Below are 23838 nucleotides of genomic sequence, written 5' to 3' on the forward strand. Positions count from 1 at the left end.
AATAAGATGAGTTTTAAGGTCCCTTTCAACCCAAAGCATTTTGTGATTCAGTGATTCCATCTGTGTTTGAAAGGCCATTGTTCTCTTTTACCTTCTTTCCAGTACCATCCTTTTGGTTTTGGCTTTCTCTGCCCCTGGTCCCCTCTTCATTTAATTCTGTAGCATCAGCCTCCACCTTGGCACAGCAGGTGGCCACCCCCAGCTTCTGACCTGAAATGAACTGAGAAACTGCACTGGCCATTAGCAGTGATTGGATACATTGGTACAAAACACACTGCAGGGACAGTGCTCCTGTTGTTCAGTGTTGTCAATAACTCGGGTATCTTCAGATTTATTGAAAAAAGCATATTTAACATTTTTCTTCCCTTTCTTACCCACAAACTAATTGTGCTTCTCATGTCACTTGTAAGTCACCAGTCTGTCGTGACTCCTGGTGCCACCTGCTGGAGGCTCTTTCCTCTGTGAAATCTGATACGAGATCATTTGCTAAATAGTGGGAAAAAGGCTTTTATAGTTCAAAAGAGCAAGACTGATCTGGGTTTGAAGGGTGATAATGCAGTATTTGGCTCTTTTTTCACAGGAAATTTGATTCCCAGTGTGGGTGGGTTTTTTCATACTTTCCTGGAACTTGGTGATCTGCTTTTAAATGTAAGATAATATTATAGAATGATTTGGGTTGGAAGAGACCTTACAGACCATTTCATTCTACCCCCTGCCATGGCAGGGACACCTTCCACTATCCCAGGTTGTGACAAGCCCTGTCCACCGTGGCCTTGGATACCTCAGGGATCCAGGGGCAGCCCCAGCTGTTCTGGGCACCCTGAGCCAGGGCTTCCTCACTCCCCCAAGGAACAATTCCTTCCCAATATCCCATCTATCCCTGCCTTCTGACAGTGGGAAGCCATTGCTCCTTGTTCTGTCCCTCCATCCCTTGTCCAAAGTCCCTCTCCAGGTCTCTTGGAGCCCCTTTAGGCACTGGAAGGGTCTCTGAGCTCTCCCTGGAGCCTTCTGTTCTCCAGGTGAGCACCCCCAGCTCTCCCTGCCTGGCTCCAGCACAGAGGGTCTCCAGCCCTCAGAGCAGCTCCATGACCCCATAAAGATAAGAAGTAAATGTAGAGATAAATTGCACAAGTCTGGAGTCCTTTCTGACCTCCCATTCCTTTCTCCTGTCCTTTCCTGCCAAGTGCATGGCAGGATGTGAGAGATGACTTGAAAGGCCAAGGATGAGGATTCCAACATGATTCAGTGTTGCACGGCAGGAGCGTTGTGGGAGCAGCTGCCTCACTGTGGGAATCACATCTCAGCAATGACTCCTCAGTGCTGGCATTCAGCTTGGCCTTCTGATGTGTGGGTGTCAAACCTGACTTAATTCTGGGCTGGGAAGGAAATCTCTGAGCAAAGGAAAGCCTTGGGCAGGTATTCAGAGCTCTTCTGTAGCCAACACAATTCCTGAGTGGCGGAAGGAGGGGGATTCCCAGCTGGGGTGTGTTGTGTGAGATGTTTAGGTAATCTCCAGTTGTGCATTTGTTGGCATTTGTATTTCACCTGAGGAGGAGAAAGGTTAAAATTATTGGCTGCTGAGGCAGGTGAGTGGTACCAGGACAGGAGTGCCCAGGGCTCAGCCCATCCCTGGTCCCAGTGTTTAACTGTGGGTAATTCCATCCCCTCTGTGGGGCTGGAAGAGCAAAGCAGAGGCAAAATGTGGGCAGACCAGAGAGATGTTGGTGATCAACTGATCTTTTATTGGAGACACCTGAAAACTTTGAGGAAGGGTCTCTTCTTCCATGGAGATCCCAGAATCACCCATGGGAGCATCTGGTCCTGTTGGAAAAGATCTTCTTGGAGCAGGACCTTGTTCAAGTCTGGCTGCTTGACTTTTCCCTCAGATGCCTCCTGTAACGTCCCTCAAGTGGAGCAAAGCTGGCAGAAGGAGATGCTGGTTTTTCCTGGTACTTGGAGTGTTTGCATCCTGCCTCACCTTCCAGGCAGGACCCAACTGGATTTAGAGGTGTTTTCCTCTACAGTGATCTCCAAACACTCAGGTTCCCTGTGAAGGATCTTCCCATGGTCCTTGAACCACAATGACCAAATCTGTCTTCCTTCAGCTCCCTCCTGTGTTCCCCTGAAGTGTGGGTTTTGTTTGTGTGGCTTGTGGGGCACAGGCTGCTGTGTGCTTATGTGACAAGTCCTGGGTGCTGTGTTAGCAAGTTGCCAAAGGAATTTGGTGTCTCCCCCTGATGCTGAATCTGGTTTCCAGCAGCTCTTGGAAAGGGCACAAAACAGAGGTTGGCAGGGATAGGTACGGACTGGGCACTGGCCTCGGGGGTCTTGATTTTTTTCCCCTCTATGTTCACACTGGAGTACATTCCTGTAAATTAAACTTCTTAACTAAATTTGTATAAGTTAAACTTCTGCTCTGGGTTGTTTCTTCTTTGCTGCAGGTGAGACTTGTGGAGGAACAAGAAGAGGCTGAGCTGTGATTGAACCAGGAGGGTTTGGACGGTGTCTGAGGATGGTGAGTCCATGTCCTGTTTCCTCTCTGTCCTGTCCGGTGATGGACATTGAGGGGCTGGAGCATGTCCAGGGCAGGGAACGGAGCTGGGAAGGGGCTGGAGCCCCAGGAGGGGCTGAGGGAGCTGGGAAGGGGCTCAGCCTGGAGAAAAGGAGGCTCAGGGGGAAATTCTGGCTCTGCACAAGTCCCTGGCAGGAGGGGACAGCCAGGGGGGTCGGGCTGTGCTGCCAGGGAACAGGGACAGGAGGAGAGGGAACGGCCTCAGGCTGGGCCAGGGGAGGCTCAGGGGGGATTTTGGGGAAATTCCTTCCTGGAAAGGGCTGTCCAGCCCTGGCACAGCTGCCCAGGGCAGTGTTGGTGTCCCTGTGCCTGGAGGGGTTTAACAGCCCTGTGGATGTGGCACTTGGGGACATGGGGCAGGGGTGGTCTTGGCAGTGCTTTGGGGATGGTTGGACTCCATGGTCTTAGAGAGCTTTTCCAACCCTAATGATTCCATGATTCTGGTCTGTCTCTTTCCTCTATGGGTGGTCTTGTTCTGTGTGTGTCCAGATCTTGTACTGCTGCTAAATGCAGGAGAAGAAATACAAGAATGAACAAGAAGAATGGAACAGTATTGTGTATTATATACCATAATAGAGAGGATTTATCACTGTCATCAAGATGCTGTTAATAGGATACATTTACCCCTAAACCTCTTATTGGAATATATTGGGAAAAAAAGTAAATAAGACTGGAACCCCCTTCTGTCTCCCTGAACTACTGACATAGTCATCCAGTTTCTGTGGCTTACTGATTTATTTTTTCTTTAAAACTTTTCTCATTGTGTTCTTCTGTCGCCTCTCAATGAAGGATTTCACACCATGTTAATAACAGCTCTGGTGCCACCAAAGGAGCAGAAATTTCACAAGAATTAGTCACAGAAAAATGTGGTAGCAAAGAATCTGAACCACATCCAAAGCAGCCAGATTGCTGATAAACTCAGATAAAGGGCCTCTAATGCCTCCAGCAAGAAATAACCCAAAATATAAGGGATCTGCTGGGAGGAAAAAAGCTGGAGACTGGGAATGTTGAAAGATCTGCTGAGAGTGTCCTGAGTGGGGTAGTTTGAAGGGGGTGATTTGCATGTGGGCTGTGGGTGGGCAGAGCCTGAACTTGCTGCAGTGACATGGATCAGCACCAGCTTCGTGTTGTTGTGGGGGAAGGGGTGCTGAGGAGAGCTGCAGAGACAAAGGGCTGGAAATTCAGATTGAGAACATGAAAATTTTGGTTAAACATGTTAGAAAAAAATAAAACATAAAAATCTGGCAGAGTGCTCGAGGAAATGGTGATGCCTACTGAGGGATTGACCCCAATGTGTTTTGTTAACTACTGGAATAGGAAAGGAAATGTGCTCTCTGCATGAGTGGAGCTCTCAGCTCTAGTAGTTACACACATCATTTTGCTGGGCAATGTAGGTATCTGCGAGGCAGAAAGAGAGTAAATTTTAACTTTTAGAACAAGATAAATGATGCGAGTCTCTCTCTTCCCCATCTCACCTGGAAAAAAATATCTAGATAACCAGTTCCTAGCTTGGTCTTCAGTGAAAATAAATATTCAGACCTGGAAGGATCTAAAGTAGAGTATCCTGATGGCCCCTCTTCTGCTGGAGCCCCTGGCTGTCAGACAGAGCTTCCCTGGCTCCTGCTGGCTTGCTTCTCATGTCCTGGAATTCCCTTCCCAGGGCAGTCACCTCCTCCTGCCAATTTTTGTGTCGGTTTTCTCCAGCTGGAGGCGGATCAGGGCAGTCTGTGCAGTGTCAGTGCTACCAGGGACACGGCTGCGCATGCAGATTTCTGCCAGCCCTTGCCTTCCCTCCCCTCCATCTGTGGGGTGATGCCCTGTGCTGGGGTGAGGAAAAGCCCACCCTGATCTATAGAAGGGATGGGTGTGGTGCCTTCTGCCTAAGGAGAGAGTAATTTTATTTGTGATGCCAAAAAGAAATAGAGGCTAAAGCTATGCCAGGGTTGGGAAGGGTGTACATGTCTGTGGAAGGCTGAGTCAGGTTGTGCTGGCAGCTCCCTGCAGTGAATGGGACCGGTTTTTCTCTTAGAATTATGGAATGGTTTGGGTTTGATGGGACCTGGCCAGGTGGGAATTACCTGCTCCCTGGCCCACACTTTCCCAAACTTGCAGAAAGCTGGACCAGCCACTGGCAAAATTATTCATTTCAGGATGCTGACTGGCTCCAGACCACGAGAGAGATTTCAGCATCCTGACACCTGTCCCATGCTCCCAGTGCAGATTCCTTGGGCAAGTGGGGCCAGATGTTCCCTGTGAACCCTGTGCTGCGGGCTGGGCTCCTGGTGCATGCAGGTGTGTCTCCATAGGGAATATCATCTCCTTTGGAGGCTGCAGGATGGGCCCTTGAGTGCAAGTCCTATCTTTGCCAAGCACTGGGTCATCTCCAAGCCTCCAAATCCCCTTTGGGACCTTCAGGAGAAGGCTGCAAGTTGTTTACCTGCAGTGTGGATCCAGGGATGCCTGGAGGGGTGAGAGGAGCAGCACAGGAACAGTGGGCAGTTCTAGTGGGAAGGGAAGAGGGGCGAGTCACTGCCAGCTGCCCTTAAGAACACGCTGCCCACGTTCTATTCAGTTCTTCTTCCTCAGAATTGAGAAATACTTGGAATGGTGGTTGGGAGATGATGAGGGAGGTTTCTCTCTCTGCCTACATGAACACGCACACAGCTCAGAGGAGCCCAGTTCTGTGAAATAACCTTCTCTTCCTCAGTGGTTTGTGACAGTGGAACAGAGCCCAGCTGGGGAGGCATCAGAGGTGGCATTTAGGAAATCCCCCTGGCTAAGCCAGCTAAGGAGTCTGGAGTACTCTGCAGTCCTGTGCTGGGCTGCCCAGCACCACTCCTGCCTTTGCCTGGGTCACTGGAGGGAAAGGAGGGCAAGTATTTTGGGAACTCTTAAGGAAGTGAAAGCAGAATCAAATCAAGTTCCTCTTGAAAGTCTGTGAAGCCACTGAACTTCAGAGCAAGGTTTCTGCTCCGCACCAGGCTCAGTGCTTGGGCAGAAGTTTCTAAGTCATGTGTGAATCTTTTTCTGATACTAAAAGTGCAAAAATACTTCAGTGAAAACAGAAGTTCTATTTGTGGATGTTCAGTCAGCTTAGGTTGGAAATTCAGAGTACTGATCTGACAAGCAGCCCTTTAACTCTGCACAGCTGCAGCTTAGGGGGTTAACAAAGGTCTTTCTGCAAACAATCCCTGTGCCAGGCCCTGAACTGAGCCTTGGCCATAAAAATTTCACTGTGGGTTGGAGCAAACGTCTTACCTACCTTGATTGTGTTTTTGTGTGTTAATAAACTCTGGTCTTGTGCTGTGTGCACTTAAGAGCAAAGTGTGCTCACACTCCACCCAAGAGACTCCCGGACTTCAGCTGTTCCCCAGACGTGCTGTGTTGTTTTTCCCTGACACATGTCAGAAAAATAATAAATATTGGCTCTGCAATGTTTATAGCCACACTTTCTCTCCAGTATAAAAGGTTCCTTCAGCTGCTCTGCTTTCTCAGCATTCTCTCCAGTGACCCAGGCAAAGGTCACCTGCAGGGAGCATGGCACCTCTCCTATCACTTACATTTGGCCAAGACAAATCCATAACCTCATCCTTAACCCTCTGTCCTTATGTGTAACCCTCTGTTTGTGTCCATAACTCTCTGTACCTGTATTTTGGTTTGTGGGTGCCAACTGGTTCAGGTACCCCAAGGATGAGTAATGCCTGTTATCCACCCACTGTGCTCTGTTTAAATGGTAGTGGGGCAGAGCAGGGATGAAATGGGATTTCATGGCTTATCTCCAGGTGTGGCTATGCGTTCTTCTTTTATCCTAAGTAGTAAAGCTGGTGTAACCATGAGTCCATGGGATTGTTTTGTTAGGAAGGGAGCTCATGGAACTGAATTTTGCTCTGCAAGTGACAGTGGGCAGCATGTCTGGGTGTCACAAAGCTGTCCCTTTAGCTGAGGCAGCTCTGAATAGTCTAACCCTGAACAATTTTGCAGGGAAATGCTGAAGTCTTTTATGTGACTCGAGAAAAACCCTTTGAGATCCCATTGGTATTGCTGGGGAGAGCTGTCTGTGGTGTCTTTGGGGCAAACAGATCTAAGAGGAGCTCAATGGCTACAGACTGTGCTCTGTTTGGATTTGTGTTCTGGGAGCAAAAAAGCTGGTGTGATTTGAGCCATTGAGATTTGAGTCATTGGGGACTGATGGTCAGGTTTTAATTTTGCATCTTAACAAAGAGATTCTCCCTCTGGTTCAGTGATGGGGGCATGTCCTGGTTTAGCAGCAGCTGATGCTAGAAATGGAGATGGGCTTGCCCAGGCTCCTGTGGTTCCTGGGATAGGCTGTGACCTGGGAGCAGTTTGCTCCTGGGCTCGATGAACAGCAGGTAGTAAAGGTGAGCTTGTAAGGGGCTGGGGTGGGGAGGTGGGTGCTCAGCCACAGCTTGGTTCCCCACCTTACCCTGTGTCTGTGAGCATTGCCAACGGGAGCTGAGGAAACTTCACACAGGAGCTAAGTGTCCAAGCGGTCAGCGAGAGGAGCCTTATCCAGGGCCCAGGCTCCAGCACACAGCTTCTGGTGGGAGCAAGGGACATCGAACTACTCCCTGTGCACGTGAAGCTCTTGGAAAGGAGAAATTGGGAGCGTTGAGAGGTGAGATACAGCAGGGCAGCCCTTTTATCCTCATCTCCCTGTCCAGGCACAGAGGGCTGCAGGAGGGTAGCGGGCTCAGGGCTGCAGTGGCAGGTCCTGGCTGAGCTGGGAGCAGAGCCGGGGCTGGGGGCTCGGCATTGGGGTGGAGGGCTGGGGGCAGAGGGGTCAGTGCTGCTGTGGGGTCGGTGGGCTCGTGGCAGAAGGTTCCGTGCCGGGGTGGAGGGATGGGTGAAGGGCTTGGTGCCAGGGTGGGGGGCCCGGGGCAGAGGGCGCGGTGCCGGTGCACGAAGCCGCCTTCCCGCTATTGTTCAGTACAATACCTGCGGCAGGAGGCAGGTGTCGGCAGGAGCAGCGCCGGGAATGCCGCTCCCAGCCGAGGAACCCGTGCCCGCGGCCCCGCCATCCCTCCACCCGCTCCATTTTCTGTCTCGCCCGTGGCGGAGACGCTCAGATGGCAGAGCCGTGCTCGGCGGCCCTGGGAGGGAGGTGGAGTCTGCCCGTCCTCCGCCCGCCCTCCCTCCATTGTCAGCGGCGGCAGCGGCACCTGCTCGGGCCGCCGGCGGCCGGGATGCTCCTGCCCTTCCCGGCGGAGCGGGGACGCTGCCGCAGTGCCGGGGCCGCAGCTCGCAGCCGGAGGGAGGAGATGCTGCTTGTGCCTGCCCGGCCCTGCTGCCGCCTCGGGAAATGAACATGAGTCTGCCAGGCCGCGTCTCCTGCTCCATGCTCAACTGCTTTGTAAGTGCTGCTTTTTATACCCCTTCTCTCCTCCATGGAAGCAGAGCCGTAAGCCGGCTGTGCTCTCCATCTCGCATGCTGGTGGAGGCATCCTCTGGATCTGCGTGGGGAGAACGGGGATCCCCCTCTCCCAGCTCCCGCATGCTGCCGGAGGACACCGTGGCCGTCCCTGCTACCCTGGCCGGGCCCAAGGGCACAGCAGTGTGGCTGAGCCCCGGCAGGCCCCGGTCACTGTGCTGGGCCCCACAGGCTCTGTGCCCTGCCTGGAGCTGGGAAATTATCTTGTGAGAGCAGCCGAGCCCCGGAGAGCCCCGTGCCCCCTCCCTGGCTGCGGCTGTGCAGGACCCTGAGAGGAGGCCTGTTCCGTGCCTTTTATACCTCCAGGAGAGGGGGTTTGCTGCTCTGACCCTTCCTGCAGACCCACCATCATCCCCCAGGCCACTCCTGGCCATATGGGCTCTGAGGGCTTCAGGAGGCTTGTGAAGAGAGCAGGGTGCTGACCCCCACCCTGCCGGTACCCGGGGTTGGGCTGTGGCAGAAGGGGATGCTCAGCCTCTGCCCGCCCTGTGCCGCAGGTGAGGAGGGACTCAAGGACACCCGGGCGGGTGGAGAGCTCAGGCTGCCCTGTTCCAGTTCCTGCTGCTCTCTGGGATTTCTCTGCAAGCTGCACAGTGATGATGGCAGAGGATCTCTGCTTCCTGGCTGCCACACCGACACTCGGGCACACACCTTCCCTTTGTGCTCTCCTGGGCTGGAGTGAGCCCCCCCCGTGGTCCCCAGTGAGCATCAGCTGCTGCTGGAGCCGGGGTGTGCCCTGTGTCCCTCACAGCGTGGTGACAGGGGCAGTGCCTTTGCCTCCAGCTGGGGCTGCCTCTGAGTTTTATGAAGGCTCTAACAGCATGTTACATGCGTGCAGGTTCCTTGGATGTGGGGTGGGAGGGGTCTGGCTGCCCCTGCCTAGGGACCAGGGAGCACCTCAGGCCAGGCTGTTCCTGCAGGTGCTGAGGCTTCAACCTCTGTCAGTAACACAAGAGGATTCAGCATCATTTTAAATACTCCTGAGCCAGAAGGATTGGGATCTCTTTTCTTCAGGCTGAAATTTGGATTCTGGCTTGGGTGACATATCCAGAAATATGTCATTTTAAAATATTACTCAGTGCTTACAGAACACAGTGTTTCCTGGTAAATGCTAGAGCCTAGAGCTAGAGGGTAAGCAGCCTTCTGAAGAAAACATTCCCACACCAAATATATGTGGAATTAGCACCATCCTGGACTCCCAGTGGTGAGCATCTGCAGCTGAATGTCAGAACTGGCACTTCTTTGGGCAGCAAGTCAGTGATGTGACAGGGCCTGGGTGAGGGCTGGTGAAAATTTGCACCAAGAGTTCACGCCAGAGCTCAAGGAGCATTGGGACAATGCGCTGAGACACTTGGTGGGATTTGGGGTGTCCTGTGCAGGGCCAGGAGCGGGACCTGATGATCCTTATCCCTTCCAGCTCAGGATACTATGATTGTATGAGTGAGTGAAGATTCTCATGTTCCAAACTGAGACATAACACTCCACTTGTCAAGAACGGCATGTGCAGGTTCCGTGTGACCTCTCAGACCATCCTGAGGCCTCTGTGGGTTTTCTGGAGTGTCCATCTTAGCAGGCTGGACATGTCCAGCTGCCTTGGGCTCGGTGCTGGCACCAGTCAGTAGTGCCTGTTGTGAACTATGTGCACTGGGATGCAGTTGTTGTACGGTTGTAGGTTGTTCACAATTGTATCTTCTCCTCCAGAAAAGTCAGGCTCTTCCCAGAAAATGAAAACTCCTAAAACAAAGCAGTCCTTTAAGAGCAGGAAGAGTAGGCTGACACTGGACTGTAGGTGGAAACCCTCTGTGTCATGGTGTGTTTGCTGTGGTGTCATGGAGCAGGTAATGGGAGCAGCTGATGTGACAAGTTACTGTCACATCAGTCCTCTGTGGCCAAGGTGTGTCTGCTTGGCTTTCCAAACACCGTTCAGCTGGAAGAGGCAGGACTTGGAGGCTTCAACATTCCACTGTGCTGTGGGCACTCTGCAACAGCCAGAGGAACTGCTGGGATACGAAAGCAGAACAGGCATTTCCATGCACAGGTATCCCCAGGTTCCTGGGGTGCCAAGAGTATCCAGCAGCTTCAGTTTTTGGCTTCCACAGCATGTGCTGGCTGAGGCTGTCTGACTGTGTGCTCTGTTTGCAATGCAGGGTGAGGAAGGCCCTCCCAGTTTGGAGTACATCCAGGCCAAGGACTTGTTCCCCCCGAAGGAGCTCATAAAGGAGGAGGAGTCACTGCAGGTAAGGAAGTAAAAACACCGGAACAGCTCTGGAATGTGGCAGGCTGGACTCTGCAGAGCAGCTCTCCAGCCCAGTACATCCTGGAGGCCGTGGGCAGGCCGGTGCTGGGGGCACATTCGGGGTAGCAGGTCCCTGTGCACGTTCCCAACCCCTGGAGCTGCTGCAGGGCACGGCCAGCCCTGGGTGGGAATGTGCTGCTGCCTGCCCAGCCCTGCAGCCTGAATCCAGGGAGATTCCTGGGACAGGGGGAACGTGGGGGCCGTGCTCTGTGCAGCCACAGCGTGCAGCTGCACTCTTGCTCTCCCCTCAAACACCTTGCTCCTGGCGTTTTCCTGCTGCACAGTGGCTGGAAGAAGGAACCTCCATATGGAGCCAGCCTCCTGCTGCAGAAAACCCTGGGAAGGGCCCCAAGTGCTGTTGCTGCTGTGCAGCAAGGGCAGCATTCCCTCCTGGGAATCGGTGCTTCCTTTAACAGCATCCAGTGCTCATTGTCCTCCTCCTGGGGCTGGAGCCAGGCTCACCTTGTTCTTGCTGCTGCAGTGTTGGAGTTTGTTCTGAGACTGTCACTGCCTTGGCAAACAGTGCTGGGGAAAGCAAGGACCGAGAGCTGTTGGCTTGAAGGAGCAGCCACAGGCTGGAGAGTTGTGCAGGGTCAGGGCTGTGGCTTTGGGGGGCTGAAACTGCTGAGGCAACTCTGAGCTGAGACTTCTGGAGAAGAGCAGACACTGCCTTAGTTTGCTGCATGGAGAAGTAAAGTTCAACCCTCCCAAGGGTAATTTGGTAATAACTTCAGTAAATTGTTAATTTATTGTAAAACAGAGTGTTCAAGGCCAGCTTGGATGGGGCTTGGAACCTGGCCTGGTGGAAGGTATCTCTGTCCATGGCAGGGTGTGGAACTGGATGAGCTTGGGTTGGGATGTCACTCCCAGCCCAAACCATTCCAGGATCCTGGGACTCTAGAAGGATCAGTTGATAACAGGCTGTATTGGGGCACCTGCTGGTTTATTCCAGGATTCCTCTCCGTTGGTTCTTGCAGCCTTATCCTTGCTGTTCTGTCTCCCTTCTGTTGCTGTGTGAAAGAGCCACGTAAGCAGGAGAGACATATGCCAGATAAAAACAGCTCTGGCAAGCGTGCAGAAATCAACTGCAGAAATAAAGAGAGGATATTCTCTTAGGCAAATAATTAATATTTTTCAAGAGTGTTCGGACAGATGCCAGGCTAAGGTGGTTATTTTTGTTCAAAGAAAGGTGAAGTTCTTAGTACAGTTGTCACTTGAAGTCTGAAATCCAGGAAATTCAGGTTTTTATACTCAAGCCATAGAAACAACTTTGAAATAAAGAGAAGGTGGTCTGACTTGTACTAATTACAGTGTAATGAATTGTGTAATCAGCTGCCCTGTCTGGCAGGTTTCAGCTCTGGCTGAAATGATAAATTGTCATGACATTTTTTGCATAATTGGTTACCGACATCACCTGGTGTAGGTTGCATTCAGGGAACAGGAGGAGCCTGATTAGCTAAGGACAAAGGGGCCTGGTGAATTTTAGGCTGTTCTGCCTTTTTTTTTTAATATAAGAAAAGTCAAACTTGACTGTCTGCAAGGATCCCCTGTTTTAAAAATAACTGTGACATGTCCGGACTGATGGGGAAAAACAGACACTTGATTATGGAAATATTTTTAAAAAGTTGAATACAGGTAATTTTAATGAAGCTTTCTTGCAGTTTAATCAGGACAAGCTTCCTCAGTCATATAAATAACTATACACAGAGAATCCCTGAGAGCCTTCTTAGCAGGAACTGGGTACAATTTTGGTTCATTTGCTTACCTGGATGGTACTGCTGAGTCTCATGGGCTGCTGAGGGCCCTCCATGTTTAAATGGCACAGCAGGATCACAGTGGTGACACTGCCCTGGGCCAGAGGCTTCTGATCAGTCACAGAATCCCAGAATCACTGAAGTTGGAAAAGACCCCCAAGACCATCAAATCCACTGATGATCCCCACGTTGTCACCGAGCCCAGAGCACTGAGTGCCACATCCAGTTGTTCCTTGGACACCTCCAGGGATGGTGACACCACCACCTCCCTGGGCAGCTCCTTCCAGTGCTTCCCCATGGTACTGGGCTCTTTCAGGAGCTGTGCAGGGCACTCCCCTCTTCTCTCTGAGCTGTGCTGCACTCGTGTCCCTCCCATGCCTCTTGTGCCAGGGCTGGCTTCCCCTCTCCAAAGAGCAGGGACCGTCAGTGCCCCCGTCCCCAGGCCAGCCCTCGCTGCCATGGCACACAGGTGATCCCTGGGGAGAGTTCTGTGAGCGGGGCTGGGCAGTGGTGCCGGTGCTGTCCGTGCTGCTCTCGGGTTTTCCTTGCTAGGAATGGTTCCTTGGGGATGCGCTGCGGAGGCAATGGGAATTCCAGTGCACAAAGTGCCTGTGTGAGCTGACATGGTGCTGTCTCCCTTCCAGGTGCCATTCACTGTGTTGCAGGGTGAGGGGGTGGAGTACCTGGGCCATGCCAATGACGCTGTGATCGCCATCTCCAACTACCGCCTGCATATCAAATTCAAGGACTCTGTGATCAATGTGAGTCTGGCTGTACCTGCACCACCACCTCTTGCAGGGTTTCAGACCAAGGAGGGGTGGGAATACCCTGTTCCTGGGGGCTCTGGCACAGGAAGGTGCCTCTTGGAGGATGCTAGGCTTGGGAGTGCAGTTGCTATTTTACTGCTGTATTTAAGTGTGAGGATGGGATTTTCCTTTGGATAGTAATTAGGTCTTGCCTTTGCTATTTTCTTTAAATTCAAACAATAACTTTGGTGGTTTTAAAGCTGTTGAGTTTTCTTGTAGGCCAGTTTTAATGAGATTTCTCACCAACACAGGCAGTAGGAGCTTGAGGATTTCTCTCACTGCCTTGACTTGCTGTCTCTTACTGCAGCTGCTGTTTAGCTCAGTTACCTGTGCTTGGCTGGATGTGATTGAGTAAGAACCTGGCCCCAAGTGGGATATTACTGAGGGAGAGAACAGAAATCAGAATGATAATCATGGAAGAGCTCTGTGCTGACTCATGGAGCTCCATAACCCTGGGAGTGGGATTGTAGTTCACAGAAGCAGCTCGTGACTGGTGGAGCTGTGCTGGAGCGTGAGGAGCCTGCAGGCACGGCTGCTGGGGCTGCTCTGGCCTGTGGTGTGCCTTGTCATGCCCTACATCTGTCCCTCCCTCGCAGGTGCCTTTGAGAATGATGGAAAGCGTGGAGTGTCGGGATATGTTCCAGCTTCACATCATCTGCAAGGACTCCAAAGTGATCAGGTATCTGGTTTATTGCTGTGGTGCAGCTGCTGCAGGCTGGGGCCAGCTCTGGTGCTGCCGTTGGAATTAAGCTGTCCATAGTCAGGGTTCTAAGGCTTGGAGCTGTGTTCCTTTTCCTGGCTCAGTCCCTGCTGAGGGTGATTTGCCTTTGGGTTTGCAGGTGCCATTTCTCCACCTTCAAGCAGTGCCAGGAGTGGCTGAAGAGGCTGACTCGAGCCATTGCCCGCCCTGCCAAGCCTGAGGACCTCTTTGCATTTGCCTACCACGCCTGGTGCTTGGGGGTGTGTGTGGATGAGGAGGATCAACACGCACATCTCTGCCGGCCAGGTGAGCTCCTGGCCAGCAGCACTGCACTGCAGTTGAGCTCTTGTTCATAAACTCTGTCTGGTTTCAGATTCTCCTTGCTCTGGGTCATGCCGTGTCTGGCCTAGAGATCCAGCTGATGGCCAGATGCTGCTGGATAAGAAGCACGGTGAAAGGAATTAGTTACAAACACAACAAAAAACTTTCTGGCCCAGCAACACAGAAGCAGCTTTTCCCTTTCTCCATGTGAGAAAACATCCCATAATTAAGTTCTCACATCACAGTGGTAGAGACTTCAGGCAATCCTGTCCTGGAGTGGTAAACAGCATCAGTTTTGAGGCAGCCTAATTAATATGAGCCCATCTGAATCTCTTCTCCAGCACCCAAAAATGCTGTGACATTTCCAGGATCGGGTCTGTAGGGAGCTCTGGCTCATCCTCACACAGGCACAAATCAAGTCTTTGAGTCCATGAAGAGAAAACCAGAGCTGTGCTGGTGCCCTCGTGTGGACTGAGAGTTTCCCTTCCCTGGAAACACAAAGTTCTCTTGGGTTGCTTTGTCTTATTAATGACGAAGCTGTTTAAGAATGGAATTAAAATGAGTGAAAAACCTGGCTTTAGGCTGAAAAATGAGCTGATCCTAGAGGAGAGCAGCAGTAGCCTAAATGGAATGTCCAAAGACAGGCTAGGTGAAAGGGTGGGGTTTAATAGTACAGGTATTCCAAAAGAAGCTGACAGGGGAAAGGTAAGCTCTGTGTCCTTACCATGCCCCAAACCCCAGCAATCAGAGATATTTGCTGTGTTTCCTTTAGAGAAAGTGTTCAGTATAAATAAACTCGCCTGTTGTTGCTGCAGGATATGGCTGAGGTGAAGAGCTTTGCAGTATTTATTTACTAACAAGATTTGATACTGGAGCAACAAAGGCACTCCAGAATTTGTGAGGCAAGGCTAAAACAAGAGAGAGGAAACCCTGAGTCAGTGTCTGAGAGCAGTCTGGAGGAAGGAATTGCCTGGGGTGGGTGCTCAGTGCTCCTTGCCACAGGGTTCCTGACATTCACTGGGGTGGAATGGGATGAGCTTCAGGTCCCTTCTGACCCAAAGCCTTCTGTGGTTTTGTGACTCTCCAGCCCATGGCAGTTGGTGTGGAGTTCCACAAACACATTCAGATTTCCTCTGTGCTGTCAGTAACCCCCTGTGCTCCTCTCCTCAGGGGACCACGTGAGGTTCCGGTTCGAGATGGAGCTGGTGAGGATGAGCTTCGACCTGCAGAACGCCTGGCGCGTCTCTGACATCAACAACAACTACAAGTGAGTGTTCCATCACCACGCTCTCCCCACTCTCCTCTTGCCTTACTTTTCCATTGGTAATCCCTGTGCAGAGCAGGGCTGAGTCAGACTCCAGCCAGTCCCCCTTCCTGGCCTTTCCAGCCCCCAGGCAGAGTAGAGTATGAGCCAGATCCCTCTTCTTTCTGCTTTTCACATCATGGAATTGGAGAGGGAATGCAGCCCAAACATCAGAGTTAGCAGGAACTGTAAATGCTGACTCAGGTAGTTTACAATTGGTGGCTCTAATTCCTGTGGAAGACATTTGGGAGTCTGGAGGTCCAAGTGCAGCTTGGGAGGTTCACAATGTGCAAGGGAAAAGAGCATTCCCTGGGAACATGGTGGTGTGCTGGGCACATCCCCAGCACTGTGGGGTTAAATTTCAGGTGAGCCAGTGTTGGAGGTGGTCTGTGTGGGCATTGGGGTGGAGATCTCTACAAGGTTTTCCCACTCTCACAGTGGAAGAGACGTTTTGTCAGCAGTCAGTGTTTCCAGCTTGCCTTCTATTCCTGCTGGAGCACAGGACTCTTGGAGAAGGACAGCTGCACTGCTTGCAGCAGGTGCCATTAAGCCAATGGGATTTCAGACTTTCATGGACATACTCATTTGTGCGTTCCCCATAATCCTGTTCTTGAAACCACTGGTATCCCTCAGCCTTTCCTCTCTGTCCCAGCCAGTCCAGGCATCCCCATCACCTATGGATTGAACAGTTCAGGTCACTGGTTTCCTGTGGAGACCATGAGAAACGTCAGATACGCTGGACTGGGGAAATCCCAGTTTTGGAGCTTGCTGCCTGAAGAATCCAGGCCACGAGCACTAAATTTGGGGGGTGATTTCCATTTTACCACTGCCCTACTCACCATGTTGTTGCTTTGGGACTGTTCACATGACTTTGCTGGCATTTACACAGTTTCTCCAAGGATGCCAAATAAAAGTTGTTGTCCTGAACTGCTCAGTTTTGGAGTGCACAGCCTGTAGGTCCATGCCCTAGGTAGAGTGTATGTCAAGCCTTCTTCCTTGCTGGATCCCTCTTTTTTCAGGAAGTTCAACTTCCATTGACCACTTGTGCTTTGCTTCCTGGCCAGTAATCCACAGCCGTCAGCCACCTTCTCTGAAGACAGGTGTTTCATTTCCAATCAAACCAGGGAAGGAAGAACCTAAAACTGACCTCAACAAGCTGGGTGTGGGCCTGGCTTTGCTTCTCTCCACATGCTGAGTTCCTCCCTGGGGATCCTTTCAGGTCCCAGCTTCCTGCAGACATCCCAGGATCTCGGGTGGTGTAATTGCCTTGTGCAACTCAAACCAGTTCTCTCTTGCTGCTCGGGGAGTGTGGCTTTAAATCCTGCCTTGGCTTTTGATCATAACCACCTGCCTCTATTCACAGGGATCAGGTTACTTTTTAACTGTTTATAGTCCTTTTATCTTTTATTTCCCCACTTTGGCAAAACAGTGTTGTTAAAGACAGGATACTCCAAGGTAATGGCTTTGTTCCTAGTCTTTTAAGTCTGTTCCGAGATGTCCTTATCTGGGAACTATTCTCTCCTTCCTGGCGACAGCCATCGTAAAATGAGAGCAATACAAGCTTATAATAACCACTCCTTCAGTCTTGATAAAAGTATACAGTGATAATAAAATTATTACACAGTCTCTCCCTGGCTCTCACATCTTCAGGGATCTTACACCCAGGGAAATGGGGTCACTCCAGCATTGCCCACCTGGTCCACACAGGCTCTCCGAGGCAGTTGTTTCATATCAGCCTCTGGTGTGTTTGGTACACATGTAGTTCCTTCAAAAACAGGAAAAAAACAACAAAGCACTTTTCCTCCAATGTTGATGCTCGTTTTCAGGTTATGTCTTTTTACTGTTATGGTTTTATTTAACTTTGAGTTTATAGGAAAAAGTTGCCAGGAGTTCTGTTACTGCTTTAGCCAGATGGTGTTTCCTACCGGTTTCTGAGACAGCTCTTAATACAAATTTTGTCTTTTTTACACTTCTCTTTAAATTTTAATGCTATCCATACCATTGGAAAGTGATAATTACTGTCCCTGCTTGGATTTGCCACAGGAACATGTGGACAATAAGTCTGTGAGTTCTGTTAGTGGTACACGTGTTTGCCTTCTGCGAAGCAACAGCTTGGACAAGGCTCTCAGGAACGGGATGGGTTTGTTGGGGTGTCCTGTGCGGGGCCAAGAGCTGGACTCAATCCTTGTGGATCCCTTCCAAATCAGGGTATTCCACAATTCCTCATCATTATCTCTGTGGTAAGAAGGTTCTCCATCAATCCTTGTTCACAGGTGCTGAGTCCTGTGTCTGTGTTGTTCCAGCCACCCTCTCCTGCCATCAAACCTCACAGTTCAAGGCTGTTCCCCTTGGTGGTCTGGCTCAGCCTGGTCCCAGGGCTTTCAGGACAGCCCACTGCAGGTGGCTCCCTTTAGGACTCCCATTGTGGTGAAAAATGATGGTTGAGGTTCCAAACTATTTCTTATCTTCCCAAGACCAGCTGTTTCCTAAGAGGAGCATCCTTCAGCTCTGTTTTTAACAGCACACCTGTTAAAAAACACAGACACACAAAAAATCTCAAAAAACCCCATCTGAAAATCCAAACTGCCCTATCTGCTCGTTCACTGATGTTTCAGGTAGTTCTCACACGTGAGGGGTGACCTCCCTCCCAACAGCCATGTTTACTCAAATCCCAAGTGCGCCGATCTTATCCTTTTTGTTGTTGTTGCTGTTGTAGGAGCCTTATCCCCTCTAAAAACATGATTGAATCTACTGAGTGATGAATGCTGTAACAAAGGGATTTTTCAGTTTTTCTACTTTGGAGCAGCTTAGGTTCAAAGGAAGACTTCTGTATAAGTTTTCTGGTAGCACCAAGAAACACTTGGGTGTGTCTGAAAATGTCACCTTTGGTTCAGACATTTGCCTGTTCTGTGTGGAAGCAGCACAAGTCTCCCATGGGAATTTCTGCCCTTGCAGACTTTCTTCTTCTTCTCTTCTTCTTCTTCTTCTTCTTCTTCTTCTGCTTCTCTTCCAGCCTCTGTGGAAGTCATTCCTGTCCCTCACACCCTGCAGGAGTTGGTAGTGCTGCCTCAATGCTGTGCTGTTTCTCCTTAGCGTGGGGATTTGATCCATGCACATTCTGCTGGATGCTGGTCACTCTGAGCATCACACTTTCACCCCCACCTTCCCCTGGAAGTTGCCCACACTTTGTTCACAAGCTCAGCCTATTTTGGCCTTCCTACAAAGCTTGTACTCTGAAATTCAGGGTGCCACAGATACTCTTCCTTGTTTCAATTTATAAGATACTGTTAAGCCAACAGAGTTACTTATCCTGGGTTTCCACTTCCTCTACTGTATTTCTCTGGAATTCTAGCCTAGGAAGGACATGTCTCTTCCTCCTGATCTTACTGCCTGTTTCTATGCACCCTGCTTGAATTTGGTGTCACTTCTTAAAGATGTCCTGTTTCCTACCTGAATTTTATTGATTTCTGTCTTACTGTTTTCCTAAGGCTACACAGTTTTAGTGACTTAACTCTTGGAAGATAAAATCCTGAGCTTCTCCTGGACTACCTCTCCCCAGTCTGTACTTTTAAGACATCACCCATGTTTCATCTGAGGTTCCAGGGATCTGTTTGCACTTCAGTGAAGCCTATTCATGTATAGAGTCAGCTGTTCCAGAAGTTCCTCCAGACCTGAACAGGTGCTAACCCTCTCCCATATTCCTGCATCCTCAGTCACGCTTCACTGCTTCTCTAATTTCCTGACCACCTTCACTTATGGAATCTGAGGCATTTCAGAGATGTCCAAGTCCAGACATCCTACCACAGACAACCTGGTATTCACCTTCTTAACTGACAGCTTTAATTTTGCTTCCTGAATTCCTCATCCTCACACAGTTGTTTTTATCCCTTAGCCACCCTTGCTTTCTGCCTGGGGCTCTCAGAGGAGCTGTCTAGACACTGCAGTGCCATTTTCCAACGTGGCAGGCAGTTCTTCACCAGCACCATCAACTGATTCTTGACTGTGCCTGTTGCCATCAGCTGGAGCAGCCTGGGCTCAGGGGCACCAGACCACCCTCTGGAGCTTACTGGGTGGATTCTTTCACCCCCCTCATTTTGCTCCCCATCTGCCCTGAAACATTCCTGCTAAATGATGTGGGATAGCCTTGAGCCAGGGCTGCTCTTTGATGTTCCCTGCCGTGTACCCACCTGTGCCTGCCTGGGCTGCCGGGCTTCAGCTGGTCCAGCTCCCAGGCACTGCTGTGTCTGAGCCTGCCTTGGCCTGTGCTGGGAGCAGGGGAGGAGCTGCAGAAGCCAGAAAGCCCCCTCTGCACTCCTGGAATTTTGTGTGTGCTACAATCCCGAAATGGTTTGGGCTGGAAGGGACCTTAAAGCCCATTCCATTCCACCCCTGCCATGAGCTGGGACACCTTCCACTCTCCCAGGGTGATCTAAACCCTATCCAACCTGGCCTTGGACACTTCCAGGGATCCAGGGGCAGCCCCAGCTTCTCTGGAACCCTGTGCCAGGGCCTCAACACCCTCCTAAGAAACAATTCCTTCCCAATATCCCATCTAACCCTGCCCTCCGGCAGTGCTCTCTGCTTTCAGAGTTCTCCTCTCACTGCTGGTACGTGTTCAGATATCTATAAGAATTTAATTTCTGGCACCCCACCAAACAAGATATGATTTAGATCTTACTCCTGTCACTTTATTTGCATACCTGCAGTCCCCACTGCTAAATTCCTGGGCAGATTTGTGTCTTCCTCACTGAACAACATGTCAAGTTGAGCAGTGGTGTCGTGTTCTGCCGGGCAGAAAATGATAGACCATTCTTTACCAGAAGCTCTGTGTGTACCTGCTACAAGAAAACAAAAACTCCATGTAAGTTATTGACTGTTCCCCTAAACCCTTGTGAATTCTTAAATCCAGAGGTTGTTTCAAAGGCATCCAGGGAAGTACTAGGATACTTATTATGAGCCCAGAGGTGAGGCCTGAGGTAAAAAGAGGTTTTTTTCATTCCTGACAGCATGTTTTGGCTCTCTTGTGGAGGCTGCACTGAGACAGATATGAGGAGGAAGAGCCAATGTCCTGCATGTTGAGTTTGGGGAAGTGTGAGCTGCTCTGGGGCAGATTTTTGATTGCTCAGTCCTCATCTTGCCTTTCATGCTTTCTCTTCTTCAGGCTTTGTTCCAGTTATCCCCAGAAGCTGCTGGTCCCTGTCTGGATCACCGACAAGGAGCTGGAGAATGTGGCTTCATTCAGGTCATGGAAGAGGATCCCTGTGGTGGTGTACAGGTAAATGCAAATTCCCTCCCCCAAATCCATGACAGCTGCCGTGTCCTCATGGTCCTGCAGGGGCTCTGGAATGGCATGGCAGGAGAGCTGTTTGTCCTTTTGCCTCTGGCCTGCAAATGTCCTGCTCCCAGGGCTCCTTCTCCCAGCACTGTCTGCAGCAGGGTGTTTTCCAGAACAGAGGAGCAGTGTTCCAGAGCTGTCCTTCGCTGCTTTGTTAGATTTGAAGGTGTGGGTGGCTTTCCTCCTACAGGAGATGTTGCAAGATGAGGTCAGATTAAAGTTCTCTGAGAGTTTCAAAATCTTTCCACACATTGGCCCTTGTCTGGCTGCTACTTTGAAAAGTAGCAAAAGAAATGTGAGCCAGAAGGAGCCTGCTGGGTGTCCTGTGCTCAGCAGGGTGTGCAGGCCAGGACACACCTGGGAATACCCAAATCTGCAGCTTCCCATGAGGGGCAGTGGAGGGGCAGCTCTGAGCTCTGCTCTTCCATGACTAGAGACAGGACCCAAGGGAGCGGCTGGAGCTGTGCCAGGGAGGGGTAGGTTGGATTTTGGGAAAGGTTCTTCCCCCAGAGGTGCTGGCACTGCCCAGGCTCCCCAGGGAATGGTCCCAGCCTGAGGCTGCCAGAGCTCCAGGAGAGTTTGGACATGCAGGGATTGTTGGGGTGTCTGTGCAGGGCCAGGGGTTGGACTGATGATCCTCGTGGTTCCCTTCCAATTTAGGATAATCTGTAATTCTATGAACTGACATAGCCCTGACCAGCCTTCCATAAATAATCTAGAAGGGGATGCAGGAGGCCAGGCAGCCAACGGAGCAGAGCTCTGCAGGGTAGGGGCTGGTTCCTCATTAAATGTGTTTCCCAGGAGACTGATGTGTTTGAAACCAGCGGGAGGCTGATGGAAAAGGGCACCCAGGCAGTTGTGCTGTTGTAAAATGTAAATTATGGTTTGTAGCCTTAGAATCTGTGTTAGCAGTTACCAAATCCAAATATAAAAAACCTTAAAATATCAGAGCTGTACTGGAAATTACAAAAGTCAGGAAGCAAACCCAGTGAATTTACAGGCACCTTAATTCTGCGTCTTCATTCTTGCTCTTGGATGTGGCAAAACACCACACACGTGTGTGTTCTTTCTAGAACTCAGTTCTGCAGCAGAGTGGGAAGGAGTACAGCTTATCGGATGGAGCCTTTCCCTCCTTGTAGCCAGCTCAGCTAAGAAGTTAATTGTATTTGTGATTCCTTTTGCTAAAAATGGCCTGGTGCTGGAGCCTGTCCCACTGTGCCTCCCCACCCGAGGGCAAAGCCATGTCTTTTTCCTACTCCAGCAATTATTTTGTTCCTTGCTTTATATCTCTGTAATGGTACCCAGTAATTTATGAGCTGAGTGCAACCCTTCTGCAGCTTGGGATCAGATTAGAAGACGCTGACAAGTGATGTTACAAGATGGGGCAAGTGCTTGATTTTCACGCATGTTTTTTAGTCTTTCCCCTCAAGACTGAAGTCTTTGGGGCAGGACAGTCCTTGAGGGTCATGGCTACATTTGCAGTGCCTTGTGCTGTGAGGAAATGAAAAGCCTGACACTCAGCTCCTCCTCACTCAGACTTGAGGAGAGAATGGATGGGTGCCTGCATCCCAAGGGACTCCGATAGACCTCAGAGCTTTTGGATAATGCTGATCTCACTGGGTCACAGTCAGAGCTGTAAGAAATGATACCAAAGGTACCCCATTATCAGATTTCTTTAAAAAAGTATAATTTAGCTATAAGCAAAGCAGAAATTCAGGTCTCCATCTCAGTCCTCAGTGGAGATGCACAGGAGAGATGCTGGAGCCTCCAGGTACAATCCACTTCTAAAACAAGGCAAAAGATGCAATCAATTATTTAGCTGAGTAGAGAGGCAGACAGGGATGGCGTGACAGTTCTGTGTCTGTCTGCTCAGCCACCTTGAGGAGACCTTGGGCCTGTGGCAGCAGGACTGCTCCTCCTGCATCCCCTGCCAGGGGACAGTGGGCACTGCTCCACCCCACGGCTGAGCTTTGCTCTCAGGCTCTCACATCCTGCCACGGTGAGACGGGAGTTTATCCCAAAGATCTGGGAATGGAAGCTCTTATACACACACAGCTCAGCTGGGAACCTTCAGGCTCAGCTCACTAAACCCCCTCCAAGCGCTTTCTTGTGCATTTTAAGCCAAGCTCCTTGACTTGTCCAGGAAACAACAGAGAGGAGACTTCAGAGATCACTGAGCCATGGAATGGTTCGGGTTGGAAGGGACCTTGAGAATTGTCTGCTTCCAACCCCCCTGCTGCTTTCCACTAAACCAGGTATTAATCCATTGTGGAGGATTGCTGGGGGTTAAATGGCATGTGCTGACAGTATCAGATGTGCTCTAGCCTTGTGCTCAGAACGAACCTGTGAGGAAAAACTCAACTGATGAACTAGAGGCACTTCATATTGCAGCTTTGCATCATGACAGGATCTTGAGTCATTGAACTGAGGATCCATAAAGAATAATTTGCTCCACGTAAGTTAAAACACTCTGGCACTTTCTGCCATTCCAGTTTCAAGAAAGGAACTTTTTCCTTTGAGGAAAACGTCCCCAAAACTCCCAGGTTAGAAAAGGCCTTAAATGGTTCCTGTGCTCATGCTGGGGAGATGTGCAGGGAAGGCAGAGTCAGGCTCTGGTGGTCTCCTGCCCTGGGAAGCTCCTTGCAAGCTCAGCTGTGGTTTTGGTTTCTCTGCTGGCACCTGCTGTACTTTCTGCTTGCTGGTGGCTTCACACTCATTGGTGCTGCCACATTTCCTCATTCACTGGCAGGTCACCGTGTCCCTTGAAGGTCCCAGCAGTTGTTCAGCACTCACAGGTTTGTGTTACCAAGAGTTTTGTGAGTTCAACGCGACCCTGGTGGCACCAGCAGCTTTGCCCATAGCAGCTGCTGTGCTCTGCACCCTGTCCTGCCCCCCAGGCTGCCTGCTGGGAGCAGCCCCTGGCACAGCAGCTGCCTTTCCCTAAAGCGTGCTCAGGCGCTGTCTGGGGAAGTTGCTTGGCACAGGCCAGGAGCTGTGGGTGGCTCACAAACAGGCTTGGATGATCACTGGCTGGTGCTTCAGTCCACACTTGGGCTCTGTTTCGTTTACTACCGTAAACAAAGCCTTTGCTGCTCTGTTCTCCATCCTTGAGTGACCCTGAAGGCAGGAATAGATCTCTCGGGAGTGACTGCTCTGGAAGTCACCTTGCAGAACAGAGCAGCACTTAAAGGGTCCCCACGGTGTTTTGACTTGGCCAAACATGAACATTATTTCTTTGGAAGGCTTCAGTTTGAAGTCTCCATTGTTGTTATCTGTGAGATATCATTAAGGAAGCTAAATAA

At 50.7% G+C, this 23838-nt stretch overlaps 1 protein-coding gene across 3 annotated transcripts in view; it reads left to right on the top strand.

Annotated features, from left to right (window-relative positions):
* MTMR4 (myotubularin related protein 4) overlaps nt 1–23838 on the top strand; it is a 50039-nt gene that overhangs the window by 15533 nt on the left and 10668 nt on the right. For 2 of the 3 annotated variants that reach the window (XM_014255053.2, XM_088066167.1), the window contains exons 2-8: nt 2442–2515; nt 10169–10258; nt 12716–12832; nt 13474–13556; nt 13717–13883; nt 15069–15165; nt 20363–20476. In XM_014255053.2, the coding sequence (XP_014110528.2) occupies nt 2513–2515; nt 10169–10258; nt 12716–12832; nt 13474–13556; nt 13717–13883; nt 15069–15165; nt 20363–20476 (671 nt within the window). In that variant the 5' untranslated portion in view covers nt 2442–2512. Of the gene's footprint in view, nt 1–2441; nt 2516–7747; nt 7944–10168; nt 10259–12715; nt 12833–13473; nt 13557–13716; nt 13884–15068; nt 15166–20362; nt 20477–23838 lie in introns of those variants that run through there. The other variant, XM_088066166.1, reaches the window with a different exon arrangement.

Source organism: Pseudopodoces humilis, chromosome 23 (genome assembly GCF_049639895.1).
Source record: "Pseudopodoces humilis isolate 2021_Gansu_Grassland_sample_001 chromosome 23, ASM4963989v1, whole genome shotgun sequence".
NCBI lineage: Eukaryota > Metazoa > Chordata > Aves > Passeriformes > Paridae > Pseudopodoces > Pseudopodoces humilis.